This window comes from Stegostoma tigrinum, chromosome 43, assembly GCF_030684315.1.
Source record: "Stegostoma tigrinum isolate sSteTig4 chromosome 43, sSteTig4.hap1, whole genome shotgun sequence".
Classification (NCBI taxonomy): Eukaryota; Metazoa; Chordata; class Chondrichthyes; order Orectolobiformes; family Stegostomatidae; genus Stegostoma; species Stegostoma tigrinum.
In genome coordinates, this window is record NC_081396.1 from 10,989,681 (window position 1) to 11,015,016 (window position 25,336).

Consider the following 25,336-nt stretch of genomic DNA (forward strand, 5'->3'; position numbering starts at 1 on the left):
TCCTGTCAATATGAACGTTCAATGGCAGCATTTTAACCTAGTATTCCTTGCGGGTATTAATATGCTCAATACGCAGCGCAGTTTCCTGCGCGTGCGCAAAATGACGAAATCGAGCATGTGCAGTACCAGACACGAAGTGGAGCTGGAGGAAGTGGACGAGTAAAAGGCGCGATAAGGGACTGAAATAAGAAAGTGACAAATCGAGTAAGTTAGAAGTCCACGAAGTGGGCGAAGAGGCTTTATAAAGTATTAGAGTAGCCACAGTCGCTGAACTGGAAAATGCCGAACCCGGTTTCGTCGCGAATGATCCGGAATTGCTGAATACCTTTGTTTGCCGGTCCAGGGTGACCGTCGCCATGTTTATTAGGGGCATTGTTCCGTGTGGCATGTGCGAGTCTACCACCTTTATCCGGGGCCAACAGGAAGCCGAGCGCATGCGTACTATTTATTCGTTGGGGCGGGGCGGGGCGAGGGTAGAGCGGGTAGGATTTACACGCAGCGAATGCAAGTTTAATCTTTCTGATCGGAAATTCTCTCCTGGACTGATCGTGAAGGATTTTGCACTCTTATAGGGCAGTGTCAGCAGAGGACAGTGACAGACAGGAAGCTCAAACCAAACATCACGTTAAGCTACGAGAGAAAAACTCGATTGATGAGGACCTGAATATTATCAGCATCTGGATGCGGTAGGATTAACGTTCGTCGTTCCGTCTGTAGGATAAGATTTAAGACATACTAGATTAGATGGTTAGATTAACTTGCTTAGATGTTTTCAGTTCTGGGCCATGCCCTCAGGAACGATCTAATTGTCTTGCAATCGGTGTAGCACAGATCTCCCTGAGTAATAACTAAACCCGTAGGTTTAGAATACGGGAAAGGTCATGCAAAAGAATCATTCAGAGATTGTAAGAACTGCCAATGTTGGAGTTAGAGTTAACACAATGTGGAGCTGGAGGAACACAGCAGGCCAGGCAGCATCAGAGTAGAAAAGTTCATTCTTCAGAACTGAAGAAGAGTGTATGTTAATCCCTTACCTCTTCCTATCCATTCTGCTAAAATATATCACTTCTCTATGAGGGAAGTATCCATGGAAATTGAATGACAAGATGTGCTTTTGATCAAAGTTTTGAGTATATGTTTGGCAACTGGTCGGGGAATTAGAGAGTAACTATTTCCACTGGATGGGGAATTGAGGACAGGCAGTCACAATCTGAACACGACATCAGATTCTAGCGTATCTTCAGGTCAAGTCTTCCAGTTCCTTGTAACTGTAAGATGGTGCAGAAACTGCAGAACTACATGTTTCAGTCTGGAAGGTTGAAGCATGTCAAATTGAAAGAGATCTGCTGTACATTGGGCTTCATTTGAACAGTGCAGGAGTAATCAGGGCAGCCCAGTACAAAAGATGAAGTCACATGATCTGGCAAGATGGATATAGAACTTGCTTAGCATAGGAGACAAAGGGTAGCAGTGAAAGGATGCTTCTTGGAATGGAAAGTTGTGACGAGTGATATTCCACAGTCATCAGTGCTGGGACCTCTGCTGTTCATGGTCTATGTAAATAATTTGGAGGAAAACATAGCTGGTATGACTAGTAAGTTTGTCGACGATACAAAGATCAATAGAATTGTGGATAGTGAGGAGGATTGTTAAAGGATACAGCAGGATACAGATCAGTTGGAGGCACGTGCAGCAAAATGACAGATGGGCATTAATCCTGACAAATGTGAGGTGATGCGTTTTGAAAGGTCAAGTACAGGTGGAAGTTATACAGTGAATCCAGAACCCTTAGGAGTGTTGATATGCAGAATGATCTGGGTGTGAAGGTTCACGGATCACTGAAGGTGGTAGTGCAGGCTGATAAGGTAATCAAAAATGTTTGCCTTCATTGGAAGGTGCATTCAGTATAAAGATAGACAAGTTATGCTGTAGCTTTATAGAACTTTAATGAGGTCACACTTAGAATATTCATACAGTTCTGGTCACCACACTACTAGAAGGATTTGGATGCTTTGGAAGGTACAGAAAAGGTTTACCAGAATGTTGGATAACAAAGTGTGGAGCTGGATGAACACAGCAGGCCAAGCAGCATCTCAGGAGCACAAAAGCTGATGTTTCGGGCCTAGACCCTTCATCAGAGAGGGGGATGGGGAGAGGGAACTGGAATAAATAGGGAGGGAGGGGAAGGCAGACCGAAGATGGAGAAAAAACAAGATAGGTAGAGAGGAGAGTATTGGTGAGGAGGTAGGAAGGGGATAGGTCAGTCCAGGGAAGATGGACAGGTCAAGGAGTCGGGATGAGGTGGTAAGTAGGAAATGGAGGTGCAGCTTGAGGTGGGAGGAAGGGATGGGTGAGAGGAAGAACAGGTTAGGGAAGCAGAGACAGGCTAGGCTGGTTTTGGGATGCAGTGGGGGGAGAGAACGACCTGGGCTGATTTTGTGATGCAGTGGGGGGAGGGGAGATTTTGAAGCTTGTGAAGTCCACATTGATACCATTGGGCTGCACGGTTCCCAAGCGGAATATGAGTTGCTGTTCCTGCAACCTTCGGGTGGCATCATTGTGGCACTGCAGGAGGCCGATGATGGACATGTCGTCTGAGGCATGGGAGGGGGAGTTGAAATGGTTCGCGACTGGGAGGTGCAGTTGTTTGTTGCAAACCGAGTGGAGGTGTTCTGCAAAGCGGTCCCCAAGCCTCCGCTTGGTTTTCCCAATGTAGCGGAAGCCACACCGGGTGCAATGGATACAATATACCACCCTGGCAGATATGCAGGTGAACATCTGCTTGATATGGAAGGTCATCTTGGAGCCTGGGATAGGGGCGAGGGAGGAGGTGTGGAGGCAAGTGTAGCACTTCCTGCGGTTGCAGGGGAAGGTGCCAGGTGTGGTGGGGTTGGAGGGGAATGTGGAGCGGACAAGGGAGTCGCGGAGAGAGTGGTCTCTCCAGAAGGCAGACAAGGGTGGGGATGGAAAAATAGCTTGGGTGGTGGGGTTGGATTGTAGATGGCGGAAATGTCGGAGGATGATACATTGTATCCAGAGGTTGGTGGGCTAGTATGTGAGAACGAGGGGGATCCTCTGGAGGTGGTTGTGGCGGAGGCGGGGTGTGAGGGATGTGTTGCGGGAAATGCAGGAGACATGGTCTAGGGCGTTCTCGACCACTGCGGGGGGCAAGATGCGGTCCTTGAAGAACGTGGACATCTGGGATGTGCGGGAGTGGAATGCCTCATCCTGGGAGCAGATGCGGTGCAGGACTTGGGAATAGGGGATGGAATTTTTTCAGGAGGTTGGGTGGGAGGAGGTGTATTCTAGGTAGCTGTGGGAGTCAGTGGGCTTGAAATGGACATCAGTTTCTAGCTGGTTACCTGAGATGGAGACTGAGAGGTCCAGGAAGGTGAGGGATGTGTTGGAGATGGCCCAGGTGAACTTGAGGTTGGAGTGGAAGGTGTTGGTAAAGTTGATGAACTGTTCGAGCTCCTCTGGGGAGCAAGAGGCGGTGCCGATACAGTCATCAATGTAACGGAGGAAGAGGTGGGGTTTGGAGCCTGTTGGGGCCTGCCTACCAGAATGTTGCTTGGTTTCGGAGATTTTAGCAATGAAGAAAGGTTGGAAAGACTTGATTTGTTTTAACTGGAATGCGAGAGGTTGAGGGCTGACCTGATAGAACTTTATGAGATTGTGAATGGTATAGATAGGGTGGAAAGTATGAGGCTCTTTTCGCAGTGTGGAGGAGTCAATTACTCGGGGACATAGATTCAAGGTGCAGGGGGAGAGTTTAAAAGAGATGTGTGAGGCAAGTTTTTCACACAAAGCCTGGTATGTGTCTGGTATGCGCAATGTGTCAGCACAGGCTTCGAGTGTCAAAGGGCCTGTTCCCGTGCTGTTCTTGTTCTTTGTTCTTGTCAGAGAATTGAGAGTGTGCTTGAAAGTTAAAATCGTAAATGATCAGAAGCCCATGGTCCAACTTGCACACTGAATAAATATTGTTTTGCAGAGTAATAATCCAATCTGTATTTGCTGTTCACAGTGTGGAGCACACCCATTATGAGCAGTGAAGATAATTAAAATATGCAAAGTACAAACGATTCATCATTCGTTTTCATCTTACAAAATCTTGAGGATATTCTGGAGAAAGTCATGTTATTTTCAGGGTAGGTTATAAAATACAGCAAACCATTTCCAAGGTATTAGATCCTAACTCCACTATAGGCTAAAATAAACTCCAACTGCCAGAATTAACATAGGCCCTATTATTTCAGCATGTTGAGTTTTTGATAAAATGCATTCTGACACCTGGAGCAAGTGAATAGTCTCTTTCAGTCTATACCTGCTGCTGAGAGTCCTAGAAGTGATGGTATTCCCATCCACCACTAGCTCTTGTGTTTCTGTTCAGTGAGTTTGGAAGATTCTGTCAAAACCTTATTTGAATTGATGGTAGACAGAGCCCATCTCCTGTACTGCTCTCTACCTTTCTTGGTTTTCCCACGGAAAACCAAGCTCCGTGCAGCTCCAGATCAGGCAGCAGGCTCTTTTCCCTGAAGTTTATTACTGAACCAGTTCTGTTCTTACAACAATCCAAGAGCTTTCACAGCTACATTGTTCTCTTGCAACTGCACAAATGATCAGATTCATTCAGTCCAGTTTTCAAGTACTGCCTATGTCTTTGTGTGGGTCACATTTCCTTCTTTCTGTTTTTCATTCATTTTACAGGTAATTAGAATGTTTGTAGTCAGTGAACTCAAACGTCACTTCAGATTCTGACAGAAATATTGCATTCATCAGGACCTGAATATCATCAGACTTTGATCATGGAAGCCAAAAACAGCGTTCGCACTGAGAAACCATGGCAATGTGGGGACTGTGGGAAGGAATTCAAATATCCATCCCTCCTGGAAAGTCATCGGCGCAGTCACACTGGGGAGAGACCATTCACCTGCTCTGAGTGCGGAAAAGGATTCATTTGGTCATCCAATCTGCTGACACACCAGCAAGTTCACACAAGAGAGAGGCAGTTCATCTGCTCTGAATGTGGGAAAGGATTCACTCACTCATCCCACTTGCTGACACACCAGCGAGTTCACACTGGGGAGAGACCTTTTAAATGTCCAGACTGTGGGAATTGCTATAAAAGTTCTGGAGAACTAATGTCCCATCAACGTGTTCACACTAACGAGAAACCATTCAGGTGCTCTCACTGTGGTACTCGGTTCAAGCGATCATCTCAACTCACGATACACCAGAGAGTTCACACTGGGGAAAGACCATTCATCTGTACTCTGTGTAGGAAGGGATTCATTCACTCATCTGACCTGGTGAAACACCAGCAAGTTCATTCTAGTGAGAGACCTTTTAAATGTTCAGACTGCAGGAAATGCTATAAAAGTTCAGGAGAACTGATGTCCCATCAGCGTGTTCACACTGATGAGAGACCATTCAGATGCTCTCACTGTGGGACTGGCTTCAGACGAAAGTCTAACCTCACTGTACACCAGCGAATTCACACAGGGGAGAGGCCATTCACTTGCTTCAGGTGCGGGAAGGGATTCACCAGGTCATCTTATCTGCTGAAACACCAGCAGGTTCATTCTGAAGAGAGAATTTTAAACATTCAGAATGTGGGAAATGATCAGAAGATTCTGGAGAATTAATGCTCACAAATGTGTTCACATTATTGAAATACCTTTTAAATGCTCAGATTGTCGAAAGTGCTTTTAAAGTTCTCAATAACTGATGATCCACCAATGTCTTTACACAGTGGAGAGACTGTTCCAGTACACTCACTGTGGGACTGGGTTCAGGTGATTATTTCAACTCATTGTACGCCAGTGAGTTCATACTGGAGAGAGATCGTTTACCTGCATTGAGCATGAGAAGGGATTCACTCGATCATCGCACCCTGTGATACACCAGGGATTCCACAAGTAACCACAGTGGTTGCATTTTGTTATTAATCATATTTGGGAATGAACTCATTTCATCAGGGCCTGTTTCTACTGATGTTAAATTGACTCTCCTTCAATCATAGGTTTTGATTTTCTGGATAAAAATCAAATAAAGCTAGCTTTATGTTAAACACAAAATGTATTTTTTTTCAAACAACACAAACACAAGTTGATTTCTTTTGGCCTTCTTAATGAGAGGATTCAGGAACAGAAGCAGGGATGTCTTGCTGCAATTGCATGTGTCTCAGTGAGACCATATCTGGAGTATTGTGTACAGTTTTGGTCGCTTTATTTGTGGAAGAATGTTCTGACTGTGGACGGAATACATTGAAGGTTTAGCAGAATGATTCCTGGCGTGGCAGAGCTGATATGTGAATATGGACTGAATCAGTTCGGACTATATTCACTCAAGTTTAGAGGAGGGGGATCTTCTAGAAAGCAAAAGACTCTGACATGACTACATTGGATGAACACAGGAAAGAATTCTCAATAAATGGGAAGTCCAGAACCATGAGTCAGACTTTAAAGATATGGCCTAAGCCATTCAGTATTGAGAAAAGGAGAAATTCCTTCACCCATAGAGTTGTGAGCCTCTGGAATTTTCTGCCGCAGAAAGTACCTGAGGCCAAAACGTTGAATGTTTTCAAGAATGATTTAGATATAATTCTTGGGGTGAAAGGGATCAAAGAATATGGAGAGAAAGCAGGAACAGACAGATGATCAGCTGTGGTTGTGTTAAATGGTGGAACAGGCTTGAATGACCAAACAGTCTACTTCTGTTTTCTTTGTCTATGGTTATTAGTTTCCCTAATACTTTTTTCTTCTGTGATTATGGTTATTTCCTCCCCTTTTTGCTGCTTGACTAGTTAGTAATTTTTTGAATGTTGTAAGTATGCCCTACTGTGAAGATTGATGAAAAGTATTTGTTTAACTCTCTTGTTCTCTCCTGGCTCCCCATTATTATCATTTAGACAAGCTCATTCTCCAGGTGGTCTCGCCATCCACACAACCAGACAATTGGCCGCATGCTTGTGCTGTAGCCCTAATGTTTCTGAAAAGCGCCGAGAAACAAAACCATCACCTTTGAGAAATTGAATAGAACCTCCTTGCTTTTGTACTCAATGGCACTAATAGTAAGACCAGAAGACCAGAAGACATACGAGTGGAAGTAAGGCCATTTGGCCCATCAAGTCCACTCCACCATTTAAATCATGGCTGATGGGCATTTCAACACCACTTCCTGCACCCTCCCCATAGCCCTTGATTCCTTTTGAGATCAAGAATTTGTCGATCTCTGCCTTGAAGGCATCCAACTTCCTGGCCTCCACTGCACTCTGCAGCAATGAATTCCACAAGCCCACCACTCTCTGGCTGAAGAAATGTTGTCTCATTTCAGTTTTAAATTTACCCCCTCTAATTTTAAGGCTGTGCCCACGGGTCCTAGTCTCCCCGCCTAACGGAAACAACTTCCTAGCGCCCACCCCTTCTAAACCATACATTATCTTGTAAGTTTCTATTAGATCTCCCCTCAACCTTCTAAACTCTAATGAGTACAATTCCAGGATCCTTAGCCGTTCATCATATGTTAAACCTACCATTCCAGGGATCATCCATGTGAATCTCTGCTGGACACGCTCCCGGGCTAGTATGTCCTTCCTGAGGTGTGGGGCCCAAAATTGGACACAGTAAAACATAATAATAATAAAGCATATAATATCATAAACTCTGTTAAGTTCTTACGCAATCCGTCCTTCTACACTTAAACACTTACGCACGTATATACCTAGATCACTCTGTTCCTGCATCCTCTTTAGAGATGTACTCATTATTTTTCGTTTATCTCCATGCATCCCATCAAAATGTATGATCTTTTACTTCTCCATATCGAACGTCATCCATCTATGATCCTATCAACTTTACAAAAGTTTACAAAGTTATGAAAGGCATGGATTGAATGGAGAGTCGAGTCTCTTTGGTAGAAATATCAATTACTAGGGGACCTAAAATTAAGGTAATAGGAGGTATGTTTAAAGGAGATGTCAGAGACAAGCTTTTAGTCAGACGGTTGTAAGTGTTTGGAATGCACTTCCAAGGGTGGTGTTTGAGGTGGATATGATAGAAATATAAATAGGCAAGGAATAGAGAGATATGGACTGCAAAGGGGAAATAGGTCTTAGTTTAGAAAAGCGTTGTGTGTCAGCATAGTCTGCTCCTATGCTGTATTGTTCTTCATTCTATTATTCTCCTCACAACCTTCTCTGCTTCTAAATCTCAAGCTATGCACACATTTTGACATTTTCCCTCTATCCCAACGTTTATGTAATAGGTAAAATAGGAATCTAAACATTGGCACCGAGGAAATTTCAATAGATTCATTTGACTCTTGAAAAACATCCATGAGTCACCATCATATTTCTTTTCTGTCAGCTTATTTTGTGTATGTATTGTTAGTGCAGTTATTTTCACATAAGCATGGCTCATGGGTCTACTGTATGACATTGGATCACATACCTTCTAGAAGTCTCGGATGAGCATGAACTGGATTCCTCTGATCAACTTACATATGCAAAAGAAAGGTCATTAACTGCAAGTTAGCTAACATGATGTTTCCTCGAGAAATTTATACTACTTTTCACAAATTGACATGTATGCCCAGGCGACTATTCATTTTGCCTCAATTGTTGTCTCTTGAGCTTTCCAAGCAACTAAAGTAAATCACTTGTCTATAACAGTTGGATATATCCTTGTAAATTCTTTTTAACAAATGAGTAATCTTTGCAATTTCCCTGTATTGGTAACAGCTCCAAATTCAACAAGTTTTCTGGGATAGTAGGAACTGCAGATGCTGAAGAATCTTAAATATCAAGGTGTAGAAAAGTTCTGAAGAAGGGTCTCGGCCCGAAACTTCAGCCTTCCTGCTCCTCTGATGCTGCTTGGCTTGCTGTGTTCATCCAGCTCTACACCTGGTTATCTCAACAAGTTTTCACTTCAAGCAGACTTAGTAAGTAGACTTGGAGTTTGGCGGTGAAACAGCTGTCATTCTTTCATGTGGCTCGCCACCTTGGAAGAGGCCCATTTTGGAAAAGCCTGATCAGTATTTTCTTGCTGTGGATCTGCTGAACACCACAGGATTGTTACACCTCCACTTGCCTCACATTCAAAGGCAATTTCAAAACTTAACCACATGCACACTGGCGAGCCTGGAATGGGTAGTGGACACTGTGCACATTCATCTAACTCGTATGTGGGAGAATAAGGAAGACGATACCTTGATGTTTCTATTACCTATCGTTGAAAATCCCATTAAATTACAATACCTTGTGTCTTATATTCCTTTTGCTTGCTTACTAGGTAAACATTGGATTTGCCATTGGCCTACATTGAGCACTTAATTGACGTTGGATCTAGCCGGGCAGAGGAGATGGAGGTGATACAGGGACAGAAGTGGAAAGAGATGTAAATTGGAAGTGTGTTTTAGTTGATTACAGTGAGAATGAGTGTTGTGCGTTGCACCCTAAGTTTCCCGGGAGTCACAGGAGTGATTGGGTTTTGTAAACCCACACATTAGCAGCATGTGGAATGATTTCACCTCATTGGTGATGGCATGTTCCACCAAACAGAGAGATTTAGAGACAACTTGGCCCGGTGGCTAATGGAAGGCAAGAAGCAATTGAGACAGCTGATTAGATTGTTTCAAACTTCACAAAAAGCTTCATGTGCTCCTTATACTTGTTGGAGGTGAGGATGGAGGAGACAGGGGACGGGCAGAGCCACTCAAAAGGAACTAATGTGTTAGTGATCATCATCATGTTCAAAAAGGCATTAAGGACCAGCCAGTGATGCCCGCATTCCATGGTCAAATTTTGAAAAATGACATTTTCAATGTCAAATTTAACGTGGAATTGAAGCCTAAATAGATCAGCTATGACCTCTTTATGCTCGAGGGGCCGAATGGATTACTTCTGTTCCTATTTCATATATTCTGTACTCTTTCAACGAAATGCCTCATCTCAGCAGGAATTTAGGATGATGAATTATGATTTGATTAAAATTTAAGATGTTAAATGAAGCTGGTTGGGGAGACAGAGACAAACTACTTCCAAAGGGAAGGTGAAGTGAGAACTCAACCACACTCCTCACCCTCAGTAATTAGACAAGACTTGAGTTTCTTTGTTCACTGGTTCATTCAAATATATGAATGAAATGCAAAGGTAGGGCACCCAGCCCTTCGGGCTGGCTTGCTACAATAAGATCATGGCTGATCTGATTTCAACTTTAATTCTATATACCTATGTATCCCACCCAATAATCTTTCATCATTTTGGTTATGAATCTATCTGTCTCTGCCTTCAAAATATTTGAAGATTCTGCATCTACTGCATTTTCAGGAAGTGAATTCCAAAGACTCTCAACCCTTATTTCTAAACTATGATCCTTACTTCTAGATGCCCCCGCAAGAGGAAACTTTATTTCAGCCTCCACCTGGTCAGGTCCCCTCAGGATCTTTTATGTTTAAATTTATTCTTCTCTTTAACGTCTAACCCACAGAGGATACAGGCCTTGCCTGTCTAGCCTTTCCTCACATTAATCAACTTAAACTTTTTCACTGATTGGAGATTTAACAACATCTTAGGTTTGTTTAGTACATTCTTATTAATGGTATGAATGTTTGATCTTCTACTTATAAATTTTGTGTCTGATACTACTCTCACTAACACCTGAAGAAAGACTGAGGCTCCAAAAGCTTGTGTTTTCGAATAAACCTGTTGGACTATAACTGAATATTTAGGTAGGACAGGCAAAACGAAAAAGGTGGCAGAGTAGCATTGCTGGCTAAAGAGGAAATTAACATAATAATGAGAAACGGTATTAGCTTTGACAATGTGAAGTCTGTATGTGTACAGTTGAGAAATTCCAAGGGGCAAAAAACATTAATAGGTATATATAGACAACCAAACTGCAGTGCTGATGTCAAAAATGGCATTAAACGGGAAATTAGAGAAGTGTGTGATAAGGGTGATCATAGGTGATTTTAATCTGCCATCGATTGGGCAAATCACATTGGCCACAATGCTGTAGAGGAGAAATTCCTGGAGCATATGGGATGGTTTTCTTGACCAATATGTAGATGAACCAACTAGAGAGCAGGCTATGTTAGACTGGGAGCTGTGTAATGAGAAGGGTATCATTTCCAATCCAGCAATGCGAGACCCCTTGGTAAAGAGTGACCGTAACATGATAAGTGTTTTTTGTCAAGATAGAGAGTGAGGTTGTTGATTCAGGGGCTAGGATTTGAACATTAATAAAGGAAACTACTAGGATATGAGGTGTGAATTGGCCATGATTGATTGGGGAAAGTTACTTCGAGGGATGACAATGGATATGCAATGGCAAACATTCAAGGAATGAATGGGCGAATGGCATAACTGTTTATTCCTGTTTGTAGCAAAAGCAAAATGGGTAAGAAGACTCAGAGCCTCCCTCTGCCAGACATGCGCAAGCACCTCCAGGCACTGCAATCCAGCCTGCCCCAGCTCAGAGCCTCCCTCTCCCAGACCTGCAAAGGACCCCTGCTGTTTTTTATCCTCCGCAGGATCCACAGACTGAACACCCAGTTCCACTCAGCTTTACTGGACACCAAAAATCGTAAGTACAACCAACTCACTGGCCCCTGCCACCCACAAGAGGATTCCTGCGCCTCCCAAATCCCGACTCTGTCCCTGCCCCTCCCCCACCATGCACCCGCCGCCATTGACCATGAGGACACGGCCGGAGACCCCACCGATGACGTCACATCCGCCTCCGCCGGCCACAGAACTTCCGGAACCGCTGCTGCAGTCACCACCTCCACGTCCAGGTACTACAGCCCACACACCACCCTCACCTCAGCTGCTGCCGCCCACCCCAATCCTCCCACCGCCGACGGAACCCCGCCCACGGTCGACGCAGACGGAACCCCGCCCACGGCCGGCGAAACCCCGCCCACAGCCGACGCCGACGGAACCCCGCCCACGGCCGACGGAACCCCGCCCACGGCCGACAACCTCATCGCTCCGCCCACAACCTCCACAGCCTGCAACCCCAGAGAAGACAGCCACACTGAGCCCTGCCGCATCTTCACCATCCCCCCAGACCTCCCACTGACTGAGGACGAACGGTCAGTCCTGAGCAAGGGGCTCACCTTTGTCCCCCTACAACCACACATCAACGAATACCAGTCACGGTCGGACATCGAGCAGTTTTTCCACCGTCTTCGCCTGCATGCCTACTTCTTCAACCGGGAACCCAACCCTCCTTCCACTGACCCCTTCACCCGCTTCCAACACAAGTCCTCCTCCTGGACACCACCCCCAAGCCTCCTACCCTCCCTCGACCTCTTCATCTCCAACTGCCGTCGAGACATCAACCGCCTCAACCTCTCCACCCCTCTCACCCACTCCAACCTCTCCCCCGCAGAACGGGCAGCCCTCCGCTCCCTCCGCTCCAACCCCAACCTCACCATCAAACCCGCAGACAAGGGTGGCGCAGTGGTAGTATGGCGCACTGACCTCTACATCGCCGAGGCCAGACGCCAACTCTCCGACACCACCTCCTACCGCCTCCTCGATCATGACCCCACACCCGAGCACCAAACCATCATCTCCAACACCATTCATGACCTCATCACCTCAGGGGACCTCCCACCCACAGCCTCCAACCTCATTGTTCCCCAACCCCGCACGGCCCGTTTCTATCTCCTTCCCAAAATCCACAAACCTGCCTGCCCTGGTCGACCCATCGTCTCAGCCTGCTCCTGCCCCACCGAACTCATCTCCACCTATCTGGACTCCATTTTCTCCCCTTTGGTCCAGGAACTCCCCACCTATGTCCGTGACACCACCCACGCCCTCCACCTCCTCCAGGACTTCCAATTCCCTGGCCCCCAACACCTCATATTCACCATGGACGTCCAGTCCCTGTACACCTGCATTCCGCATGGAGATGGCCTCAAGGCCCTCCGCTTCTTCCTGTCCCGCAGGCCCGACCAGGCCCCCTCCACCGACACTCTCATCCGCCTAGCGGAACTCGTCCTCACACTCAACAACTTCTCTTTTGACTCCTCCCACTTCCTACAGACTAAGGGGGTGGCCATGGGCACCCGCATGGGCCCCAGCTATGCCTGCCTCTTTGTAGGTTACGTGGAACAGTCCCTCTTCCGCACCTACACAGGTCCCAAACCCCACCTCTTCCTCCGGTACATTGATGACTGTATCGGCGCCGCCTCTTGCTCCCCAGAGGAGCTCGAACAGTCCATCCACTTCACCAACCCCTTCCACCCCAACCTTCAGTTCACCTGGGCCATCTCCAGCACATCCCTCACCTTCCTGGACACCTCAGTCTCCATCTCAGGCAACCAGCTTGTAACTGATGTCCATTTCAAGCCCACCGACTCCCACAGCTACCTAGAATACACGTCCTCCCACCCACCCTCCTGCAAAAATTCCATCCCCTATTCCCAATTCCTCCGCCTCCGCCGCATCTGCTCCAACGATAAGACATTCCACTCCCGCACATCCCAGATGTCCAAGTTCTTTAAGGACCGCAACTTTCCCCCCACGGTGATTGAGAACGCCCTTGACCGCGTCTCCCGCATTTCCTGCGACACATCCCTCACACCCCGCCCCCGCCACAACCGCCCCAAGAGGATCCCCCTCGTTCTCACACACCACCCTACCAACCTCCGGATACAACGCATTATCCTCCGACACTTCCGCCATTTACAATCCGACCCCACCACCCAAGACATTTTTCCATCCCCTCCCCTGTCTGCTTTCCGGAGAGACCACTCTCTCCGTGACTCCCTTGTTCGCTCCACACTGCCCTCCAACCCCACCACACCCCGCACCTTCCCCTGCAACCGCAGGAAATGCTACACTTGTCCCCACACCTCCTCCCTCACCCCTATCCCAGGCCCCTAGATGACATTCCACATTAAGCAGAGGTTCACCTGCACATCTGCCAATGTGGTATACTGCATCCACTGTACCCGGTGCGGCTTCCTCTACATTGGGGAAACCAAGCGGAGGCTTGGGGACCGCTTTGCAGAACACCTCCGCTCAGTTCGCAACAAACAACTGCACCTCCCAGTCGCAAACCATTTCCACTCCCCCTCCCATTCTCTTGATGACATGTCCATCATGGGCCTCCTGCACTGCCACAATGATGCCACCCGAAGGTTGCAGGAACAGCAACTCATATTCCGCCTGGGAACCCTGCAGCCATATGGTATCAATGTGGACTTCACCAGTTTCAAAATCTCCCCTTCCCCTACTGCATCCCTAAACCAGCCCAGTTCATCCCCTCCCCCCACTGCACCACACAACCAGCCCAGCTCTTCCCCCCCACCCACTGCATCCCAAAACCAGTCCAACCTGTCTCTGCCTCCCTAACCGGGTCTTCCTCTCACCCATCCCTTCCTCCCACCCCAAGCCGCACCCCCAGCTACCTACTAACCTCATCCCACCTCCTTGACCTGTCCGTCTTCCCTGGACTGACCTATCCCCTCCCTACCTCCCCACCTACACCCTCTCCACCTATCTTCTTTACTATCCATCTTCGGTCCGCCTCCCCCTCTCTCCCTATTTATTCCAGTTCCCTCCCCCCATCCCCCTCTCTGATGAAGGGTCTAGGCCCGAAACGTCAGCTTTTGTGCTCCTGAGATGCTGCTTGGCCTGCTGTGTTCATCCAGCCTCACATTTTATTAACTTAAGAAGACCAATTCATGGCTTACAAAAGAAGTAAAAGATAGTATACGATCCAAGGGAAAAAGCATGCAAATTGACGATTAGGAGCAGTTTAAAATTCAGCAAAGAAGGACCAAGGGATTTGTTATGAAGGGGAAAATAGAGAATAAAAGTAAGCTACAGGTAACTTAAAAGCTGATGCTAGGAACTTCTATAAGCATGTGAAGAAAAATAGATTGTTAAACACAAACACGCGTCCCCTAAAGACCAAAACAGGGGAATGTATAATAGGGGACAAAGAAATAGGTGAGGAACTGAATACATACTTTGGTTCAGATTTCATAATAGAGGACAGAAATCAGATACCAGAATTGTCAGAGGATGCAAGATTTAGTGAGAGGGAAGAACTGGGGGAAGATCAATATTAGTGAAGAAATGGTGCTGGGAAAATTGTTGGGATTGAAGGCCGATTAAATCCCCAGGGCCTGATACACTACATCGCAGAGTACTTAAGGAAGTAGCTGTAGAAATAGTGGACGCATTAGTGGTCATCTTCCAGGATTCTATAGAGTCTGGAACGGTCCCTGCAGAGTGGAGGGTGGCTAGTTGTACTCCAGTATTCATAAAGGGAGGGAAAGAGGCTCATGCAGAAAGTAAGGAGTCATGGGATGGGGGAAATGTGGCAGACTGGATTCAGAATTGGCTGAGCCTCAGAAGACAAAGGGTGGTAGTGGAGAGAAAATATTCAACATGGTGCTCAGTTATGAGTTGTGTACCACAGGGATCTGTTCTGGATCCTCCTATTTGTGATTTTTGTGAATGATTTGGATGTAGGAGTGGAAGGGTGGATTAGTAAATTCGTGGATGATACGAAGGTGGGTCGAGCTGTGGATATTGCAGAGGGCTGTTAGGTTACATAGGGACATTGATAGGATACAGAGCTGGGCTGAGAAGTGGCGGATGGAGTTGAACCCTGAAAAGTGTGAGGTGATTCATTTTGGAAGGACAAATTTGAAAGCAGAATACAAGGTTAACAGAAAGATTCTTGGCAGTGTGGAGGAGCAAAGGAATCTTGGGGTTCATATCCACAGTTCCCTGAAAGCTGCCACCCAGGTGGATAGAGTTGTTAAGAAGGTGTATGGTGTGTTAGCTTTCATTAATAGAGGGATTGAGTTCAAGAGTCATGAAGTTATGCTCCAACTATAGAAAAGCCTGGTGTGGCCACATCTGGAGTATTGCATCCAGTTCTGGTCACCTCACTACAGGAAAGATGTGGAAGCATTGGAAAAAGTGCAGAGGAGATTTACCAGGATGTTGCCTGGAATGGAGGGAAAGTCTTATGAGGAAAGATTGAGACAACTAGGACTTTTCTCGATAGAACGACAAAGGATGAGAAGTGACTTGATAGAGCTGTACAAAATGGTCAGAGGTGTAGATAGTGGATAGCCAGAGACTTTTTTTTCTTAGGGTGGAGATAGCTATTATGACAGAACATAGTTTTAAAGTGAGTGGGAGTTGATATCGGGGAGACGTCAGAGGTATGTTCTTTACAGTGAGAGTGGTAGGGGCATGGAATGCATTGCGGGAGAGGGTGGTGGAGTTGGCCTCATTAGGGGCATTCAAGTTACTATTAGATAGGCATATGGATGACAGTATAAGAGAGGGTTGGAGGTTAGGTAGACCTTAGGTTTAGGTTGAAAGTTCAGCAGAACATTGTGCGCCAAAAGGCCTGTACCGTGCTGTTCTATGTTCTATATTCTGTTTCTACCCATTGTCGCAATTTACCTGGATCATGTGGTAATAACCGGGAAGACCATGAAAGAGCACTTGGACATAGTGACTACAAATTTCTCCAGGGTGGGCTTATGCTCTAGAAGGAGAAAAATGTGTTCTAGTCATGCCAAGTGACCTACTTGGGCCACAGAATCAACAAGATCAGGTTATATCCTTTTAGATAATAAGGTGAGGGTGATCAAAGGTGTACCAGCTCCCAGGTCTGTACTGGAGCTTAGATCTTTCCTTGGGCTGGTGAATTATTATGGAAAATTCATACAACACCTGACCTCTACCCTGGCATGATTACACTTGCTATTGATAAAGGTTCAGCAATGGAATGGTCTCAGAGTAAAGATGTCACCTTTAGGGAAGAGAAGAAGCAGCTATTGCCATCTAAGGTTTTGGCTTACTACTATTCCAAGAGAGATGTACTTAGTGCAGATAATAGCATTAAACTTCCAAAGGATATTGATAGACTGGGTGAACTGTAACATGGTAACATTGCAAGCAAGGCATGGCTATCAAGTCGGAATGTAAAATAGTTTGACAAGAATGATACCTGGACTTCAAGTGTTACATTCTGAGGAGAGATTATACAAATGGGACCTGTTTTCTCTAGAATTCAGAAGGTTAATGAAGTCTTCAAGATATTAACAGATAAAGATAAATCATTCCCACTGTTTGGGGATTCTAGAACAAGGGAGTGTAGTGAGAATAAGGACCGGAACACTCTGGAGAGATGTTAGGAAGCATTTCTACACAGAATGTGTGGTAGATGAGAAAAGAAGATATGTTGAGTTAGGCCATAGACCAGTCATGATTTCATTGAATTATGGAACAGGATCAAGGGGCTCAATGGTCTACTTGTGTTCCTGTGCTCCAAAGTAAAGATTTGTCAACACAGTGCCCATCCAGCATTCTCAGAATGGGATTAGATGCAGTGTAAAACTCCTTTTACACTGTCCCCTTCAGAGAGTCATTGGGCAGATAGATCACTGGCTTGTAAAGCTCTGTTTGGTGTATTCCCATCTCCCTGTACAGGTAAAGCATCGAGATTAGAACATAGAACAGTACAGCACAGAACAGGCCCTTCAGCCCACAATGTTGTGCCGACCATTGATCCTCATGTATGCACCCTCAAATTTCTGTGACCATATGCATGTCCAGCAGTCTCTTAAATGACCCCAATGACCTTGCTTCCACAACTGCTGCTGGCAACGCATTCCATGCTCTCACAACTCTCTGTGTAAAGAACCCGCCTCTGACATCCCCTCTATACTTTCCACCAACCAGCTTAAAACTATGACCCCTCGTGCTAGCTATTTCTGCCCTGGGAAATAGTCTCTGGCTATCAACTCTATCTATGCCTCTCATTATCTTGTATACCTCAATTAGGTCCCCTCTCCTCCTCCTTTTCTCCAATGAAAAGAGACCGAGCTCAGTCAACCTCTCTTCATAAGATAAGCCCTCCAGCCCAGGCAGCATCCTGGTAAACCTCCTCTGAACCCTGTCCAAAGCATCCACATCTTTCCTATAATAGGGCGACCAGAACTGGATGCAGTATTCCAAGTGCGGTCTAACCAAAGTTTTATAGAGCTGCAACAAGATCTCACGACTCTTAAACTCAATCCCCCTGTTAATGAAAGCCAAAACACCATATGCTTTCTTAACAACCCTGTCCACTTGGGTGGCCACTTTAAGGGATCTATGTATCTGCACACCAAGGTCCCTCTGTTTCTCCACACTGCCAAGAATCCTATCCTTAATCCTGTACTCAGCTTTCAAATTCGACCTTCCAAAATGCATCACCTCGCATTTATCCAGGTTGAACTCCATCTTCCACCTCTCAGCCCATCTCTGCATCCTGTCAATGTCCCGCTGCAGCCTACAACAGCCCTCTATACTGTCAACGACACCTCCAACCTTTGTGTCGTCTGCAAACTTGCTGACCCATCCTTCAATCCCCTCATCCAAGTCATTAATAAAAATTATAAACAGTAGAGGCCCAAGGACAGAGCCCTGTGGAACCCCACTCACCACTGGAGATTGATGCAGAGTAAAGTTGCCTTGATGGTGTCCCAATCAAAAGTTTGAAGGGGAATGGGTAATTGGGGGAGAAATGCTGACTAAACTCCCTCTCAACTATTCGCATCTGTCACCAGCACCGCTTTACCTGAGGGCGTGCGTTCGTACAGACACGCATATGCGCACAGACGCGTTCACACATGCATATGTGCACACATCCATCCCTGAACTTTCGACTGTGATACCACAAAGTCAAAATCTGACTGGTTCAACAATCTCAGCAAGAACAGAACTATTTCACAAATTGATAGGTTGCCAATTACGACTAGGGGGTGGGACTAACAAAGTGAACGAGTCTTCGTGTAATGGTATAGGGAACGTGGACAGCAAGAACTAAATTGAAGGCTAATGGCCGAATGTGGGAATTTATAGATATTCTGAGGGAGGAGGGAGAAATGGACAGACACACACCAATTAAAGGACAGGGAGAGACAGAAGGGCATTTAGAATTCCAAAGTCATTAGTTCAGGTCAGTACTTGATTTAAAAATGGAATATTTTCTTGGTGAAAATAGGTTGGAAAGTAACTTGTGAAGAGGATGTAAGAGTTATTTAAATTGATCGATGTGGAAAAGATGAGTGAGTGGGTAAAACATTGTATATATAAGGAGTGTGATGCTTGTCTCATCGGAATTCAGAATAAAGAGGGGAGATCTTATAGAAACATATAAGATTATCAAGGAAATAGATATAATGGAGGCAGGGAGTTTGTTTCCACTAGCAGTTGAAACTAGGACAAGAGGGCATCACCTCAAAACAAAGGGAAGCAGATGTAGGACTGAGGTCAGGAGGAACTTCTTCACCCAAAATGTTGTGAATCTGTGGAATTCCCTGCCCAGTGAAGCAGTTGAAGCTACCTCACTGAATGTTTTTAAGGCAAGGCTAGATAAATTTTTGAACAGCAAGGGAATTAAGGGTTATGGTGAGTGGGTGGGTAAGTGGAGCTGAGTCTCTAAAGATCAGCCACGATCTTATTAAATGGTGGGGCGGGCTCGAGAGGCCAGATGGCCTATTCCTGCTCCGAGTTCTTATGCTGTTAGGTTGTCAGGTAAAGTTGATAAAGAGACGTCAATTTAAGTGGTGAGATATTGCAGGACTCAGAGGGAGAGACAGATCTGGGTGCCTGATATATCAATTACATTGAGTTAGTCCGGATGTTGCATTGAGATAGTCTCCAATTTGCATCATCCACGCTTTTCACTGAAAGTGAATGGAGACCATTATTTCACTACTGTTGTGAAACAAAATCCTGCTTTGAATCTATTCACCATTATTTACTATTATGGCAAAAAGCAAGGTAGTTCCAATTAATTGTGATATGAAATGTTGTTAAGTTTCTCTCATTTCCATCCTAGAGTAGTGGCTGCTGAGCCACCTTTTCGGTCCATTGCAATCCCTGCGATTCAGGCACACACACACTGTTGATCAGCAGGTAAACTTAATCTAATCGTGCCTGCCATTGGTAATCTTCACTTTTTATGGGTCATTCTTATTCTGTTCTTTCTTGTCACCACCCCCTGAACAACTTAAACACATTCCGGAAAGTGGTGGCCCACTTGGGCTGCAGCATGTGTGGAGGTGCAGTTTGGAATTGCCTCCCTGCCCCGTGTAAGAGGTTCGTGGCCCAGGCTACTTGAACTGTGCCACAAGACAGCATTCATGCAATGGTGTGTCTGGAAGCGTGTTTGGCTTGTCATGTTATGCATTAAGAGAGGTCTGTTTCGAGATTCCCTTGATACCTGAGGATCTGAAATGGTTTTTGAGGAATCTTCCTGTGGTCAAAGTCCTCACTGAGAGTGTGTAGTGGAGAACGGTCACTGGAGGCTAAAATAATGAAGCCCTTTGTGTGTAGATGGATTCTAAACACCAAACGTCCTGTAAATAGCCAAACACACTAACCTTGTTTTCCACAGAGAGGGGTGCCAGCATGGCTAAAAATAATCCATTTAAATGGGTGTCAGCAATTATAGCATCATTGAGATACACAGCAGGAAAACAGATCCTTTGGTCCAACTTGTCCGTGCTGACCAGATATGTTAAATTAATCTAGTCTCATTTGCCAGCATTCGGCTCCTTATCTCTGTAAACTCTTCCTATTCCTGCACACATCCAGATGCCTTTTAATTGCTGTATTTGTACCAGCCTCCACCAATTCCTCTGGCAGTTCATTCCATACATGCGCCACCTTCTGCATGAAAATTGTCCCTTGGCTCCATTTTAAACCTTTCTCCCCCTCCACCTTAAACCCATGTCCTCTAATTTTGGACTTCTACCCCAGGAAAAAGACTATTCTGCATATCCATATCCCTCATGGTTTTATAAATTTCTATAAGCTCATCCTTCAGCCTCCAGGCAAAATTGTCCAAGCCTATTCAGCCTCACCCTTCAGTCCAAACCCTGCAGCCCTGATAACACCCTGTTAAATCTTTCCTGAGAAACCCTTTATTTTCAATACTGCAAATCATGTCAGACAAAATCAAACTCTTTGAAACAAATAGGTAAAGCGTTGAATGACTGCAAATTTCAATGCTTTACCAAGGTCAGCGGGGACAGATGCAGCATCATGTTTCTGTGATGTAGTGGTTATCACGTTTGCCTCAGACCTGAAAAGTTCCCCAATTCAAAGCCAGGCTGAAAAAGTGGTACTCCTTTGCTGCCAGCGACACGTTTCTGGATTGACCTGGATAGAGCTTTCTGGCTTGCTTTGAACAAAAACTGAAGTTGCTGGAAAAGCTCTGCAGGTCTGGCAGCACCTGTGAAGAAAAAGATCAGTTAACGTTTTGGGCCCAGTGACCCTTCCTGGGAACCTTGCTTTGAACTTACTCACCCATATCTGCTGTTGTAGCATAAAGGAATACGATTCAAAACAGTTGCAGCCTGAAAGTTTGTTAATTTTTCTCTCATTCCTGGTCCTGAATGTGGATTGATTTACACACCACAGATGGTTAAGCTTTTTAAGAGTGCAGTTGATGCATCCTGAACTTTTCTGTAGAGTAATAACGCCACATTTGCTTCATGTGCGATGGCGTTCCGGTTCAAAGGTAAGGTGAAGCCTGATATGCCGGTGTCACAGGGCACCACGGATTCCTGATTTACCCTCTCTGGCAAATATATTTCAAAGTAGCCTCTGAAAGGCCTTAATCGGATTCTGCCATGTCTTAAAGCATGTGAATCAAAACCAGAAATCCTCAATCACTTTGTAGAGTAGAGAAACATGTTCCCATTTCTAAGAACTGGACATATTAATGGCTCATTGAGTCAACAACAAGAATGAATAGATTTACAGACCCAGATGAGCCTCTTGAGTGGGGATCTCATAGAGTTACTAATATTAACGTGTGCTCTGAAATCTAAACCATGTTGGAACTTAACCTGAGGAAATTACAGAAGCTACCAAATGACATTTTATCCAAGATAACAAGGTGTAGAGCTAGACGAACACAGCAGGCCAAGCAGCATCGGAGGAGGAGGAAGGCCGATGTTTTGGGCCTAGACCCTCCTTCAGAAAAAGGGTCGAAGCCCGAAACATCAGCCTTCCTGCTCCTCTGATGCTGCTTGGCGTGCTGTGTTCGTCAGCTGTACACCTTGTTATCTCAGATTCTCCAGCATCTGCAGTTCCTACTATCTCTGAGACATTTTATCCATTTTTATTTGCTTGTATCACAGGAGCAGGAAAATCTAAACACGGAGGGATAGGGAAGCAAGGCACATGAAGCTCTGGTGAAACACCTTCAGACCAATCAGAAGGTGGAAGAGACGTCACTAAGAGGAATTCTGGGAAATGGCACTGCAGTCGCTGCGACCAGTCTGAATATCTCAGTGGAACTGGTGTCAAGGAGTTGTTAAACCCAAAACGATGTGTCATGTTGAGGCAATGGAAGTTTTTTTTTTAAGTGTAAAAGGGCAGAGATGGGAGTTTGGGTGGTGGTATTTCCCCCTGTCAATTGTGTCAAACCAGGGAGCAGTCTAGTGTACCTGACAACTACATCTGCAGGAAGTTTGACCAGCTGCAGCTCCTCACAGGCCGCATGGTTCGGTGAGAGAAGCAGCTGGATGCACTGTGTGCATACAGAGGGTAGAGAGAGTGATAGATTCTAGCTTTAGGGAAGTGGCCACACCACAGGTCCAGGCAAATAGGTGGGTGACCACCAGGAGATGCAGGCAAATAGTTCAGGAGTCTCCTGTGGCCACTCCCCTTTCAAACAGGTATACCATTTTGGATACTGTTGGGGGATAATAGTCTCTCAGGAGATAGTACGAGCAGTAGCCACACCTGTAGCACTACAACTGGTTCTGCTTTAGAGCAGGATGTGGCAAAATCTAGGTGAGTGATAGTGGTAGGTGATCCATAGTCAGGGGCACAGATAGGCATTTCTGTGACCATGAAGAAGACTCTAGGATGGTGTGTTGCCTCCTTGGTGCCAGGGCCCTTGATGTCTTTGACTGGGTACAGAACAGCCTGATGCAGGAGGGAAAAGAACAAGAAGTCATTGTCCACATTGGTACAAATAGGTAGGAAGAAAGAAGAGGTCCTGCGAAGACAATTCAGGGAGTTGGGTAGGGAGCCAAAACACAGGAATACCAGAGTAGAGTAAAACGCAGCAATACCAGAGTAGTAATCTCAGGATTACTACCTTTGCCACGGGCTAATGAGGCTAGGAACAGAGTGAAAGTGCAGTTGAACATGTGGCTACAGAGCTGGTGTAAGGGGGAGGGCTTTAGATATATGGATTGTTGGGATGTCTTTTGGGGATGGTGGGACCTGAACAGGAAGGACGGGTTGCACCTGAACTGGAGAGGTACCAATATCCTGGGCAGGAGGTTTGCTACAGCTCTTCAGGATGGTTTAAACTAGTCAGGGGGAGCGGGTGGGAACCAGAATACTACACCAGTAAGTGCAGGGGCTAGGGACAAAAGTGTGACAGAGATATGCATAGCATAGAGTAAGAGCTAGCACAGGGAAGTCAAGGGGCTTGGAGGGACTGGAGGACAGGAATGTATTTACTTTAATGTAAAAAGTATAGCAGGTAAGTCAGATAAACTAAGAGCATGGATTACTACACAGAATTGTGATGTTATTGCCATTACAGAGACATGATTCAAGGAGGAGCAGGATTGGCCCCTTAACATTGCTGCTTATTGCTGTTTAATGACTGGAGAAATTGCACTGCTGATTCAGGATCACACTACAGCTGTGTTGAGGGAAGACACATTGGAGGGATCTTGCATTGAGGCATTATGGGCAAAGCTCAGGATTAGTAAGGGTGAAATCATAATGTTGGGAGTTTTCTATAGACCTCCCAATAGCCCACGGGGGACAGAGGAGCAGATATGTAATCAGATACTGAAAAAGTGTGAAAAGAGCAGGGTAGTTGTGGTGGGTGACCTCAACTTTCCTCTTACTGACTGGAAACCCCTTAGAGTCAGCAGCTCAGATGGAGAGCAATTTGTTGGTTCTGTCCAGGAGGGCTTTTTGAGGCCATTTGTTGACAATCCAGCCAGAGAGGAGTCCATTTTAGATTTAGTCCTAGGGAATTAGCCAGGACAGGTGATCAATGTTTCAGTCCGAGAGCTTTTTGGGCTTAGTGACTATAACTCCGTGAGATTATGAGTAGTCATGAAAAAGGACACAAATGGCCCTTGGGTGAGGGTATTTAATTGGGCAAGAGCACATTACACCCAAATTAGACAGGAACTGGAGAATGTGGATTGGAAGCAGTTATTTGAGGGAAAATCTATCTCTGGCATGTTGGGAGGCTTTTAAAGACCAATTGACTAAAGGAAAGGGCATGCATGTCCATGCAAAACTAAAGGATAGGAATGGCAGCATTAAGGAACTTGTAAGGGAAATTGTAAGGTTAGTCAAAAGAAAAAGGGAAACATACAACAAGTATAGGCAGCTACAAACTGATGAAGCCCTGGAGGAGTACAAAGAATTTAGGAAGGAGCTTAAATGCACAGTTAGGAAGGCAAAAAGGGGCCATGAAATGTCTTCAGCTAACAGGGTCAAGGAGAATCCCAAGATGCTTTATGCAGTGATGAAGGATGCTGTAGGTTGCAGAGAGACACAGATAAGCTGCAGAGCTGGGCTGAGAGGTGGCAAATGGAGTTTAATGCAGACAAGTGTGAGGTGATGCACTTTGGTAGGAGTAAACGGAAGGCAAAGTACTGGGCTAATGGTAAGATTCTTAGTAGTGTAGATGAGCAGAGAGATCTCGGTGCCCATGTACACAGAACCTTGAAAGTTGCCACCCAGGTTGACAGGGCTGTTAAGAAGGCATACAGTGTTTTAGCTTTTATTAATAGAGGGATCGAGTTCCGGAACCAAGAGGTTATGCTGCAGCTGGACAAAACTCTGCGGCCGCACTTGGAGTATTGCGTATTGTTCTGGTCACCGCATTATAAGAAGGATGTGGAAGCTTTGGAAAGGGTGCAGAGGAGACTAGGATGTTGCCTGGTATGGAGGGAAGGTCTTACGAGGAAAGGCTGAGGGACTTGAGGCTGTTTTCGTTGGAGAGAAGAAGGTTGAGAGGTGACTTAATTGAAACGTATAAAATAATCAAAGGGTTAGATGGGGTGGATAGGGAGAGCCTTTTTCCTAGAATGGTGACGGCGAGCACGAGGGGGCATAGCTTTAAATTGAGGGGTGAAAGATATAGGACAGATGTCAGAGGTAGTTTCTTTACTCAGAGAGTAGTAAGGGAATGAAACGCTTTGCCTGCAACGGTTGTAGATTCACCAACTTTAGGTACATTTAAGTTGTCATTGGATGAGCGTATGGACGTACATGGAATAGTATAGGTTAGATGGGCTT

At 45.6% G+C, this 25,336-nt stretch overlaps 1 protein-coding gene across 5 annotated transcripts; it reads left to right on the forward strand.

Annotated features, from left to right (window-relative positions):
* Window positions 1–107: 107 nt before the first annotated feature.
* LOC125449055 (gastrula zinc finger protein XlCGF17.1-like) lies at window positions 108–24,721 on the forward strand. Of its 5 annotated transcripts, XM_059641879.1 has the most exons (4): window positions 108–204; window positions 573–686; window positions 4,025–4,148; window positions 4,708–6,053. In XM_059641879.1, the coding sequence occupies exon 4, from the start codon at window positions 4,806–4,808 to the stop codon at window positions 5,643–5,645; it is 840 nt and encodes a 279-aa protein (XP_059497862.1). In that variant the 5' UTR covers window positions 108–204; window positions 573–686; window positions 4,025–4,148; window positions 4,708–4,805; the 3' UTR covers window positions 5,646–6,053. The 5 variants fall into 5 exon arrangements, 3 of the variants coding, with proteins under 3 accessions (XP_059497862.1, XP_048380612.1, XP_048380614.1); XR_009443172.1 differs by lacking the exons at window positions 4,025–4,148; window positions 4,708–6,053 and adding an exon at window positions 22,189–24,721; XR_009443173.1 differs by lacking the exons at window positions 4,025–4,148; window positions 4,708–6,053 and adding an exon at window positions 11,386–11,505.
* Window positions 24,722–25,336: the final 615 nt, after the last annotated feature.

What these genes read in the sequence shown, in the direction of transcription:
- LOC125449055 (XM_059641879.1), top strand. Translation starts at nt 4,806, where the DNA reads ATGGAAGCCAAAAACAGCGTTCGCACTGAGAAACCATGGCAATGTGGG.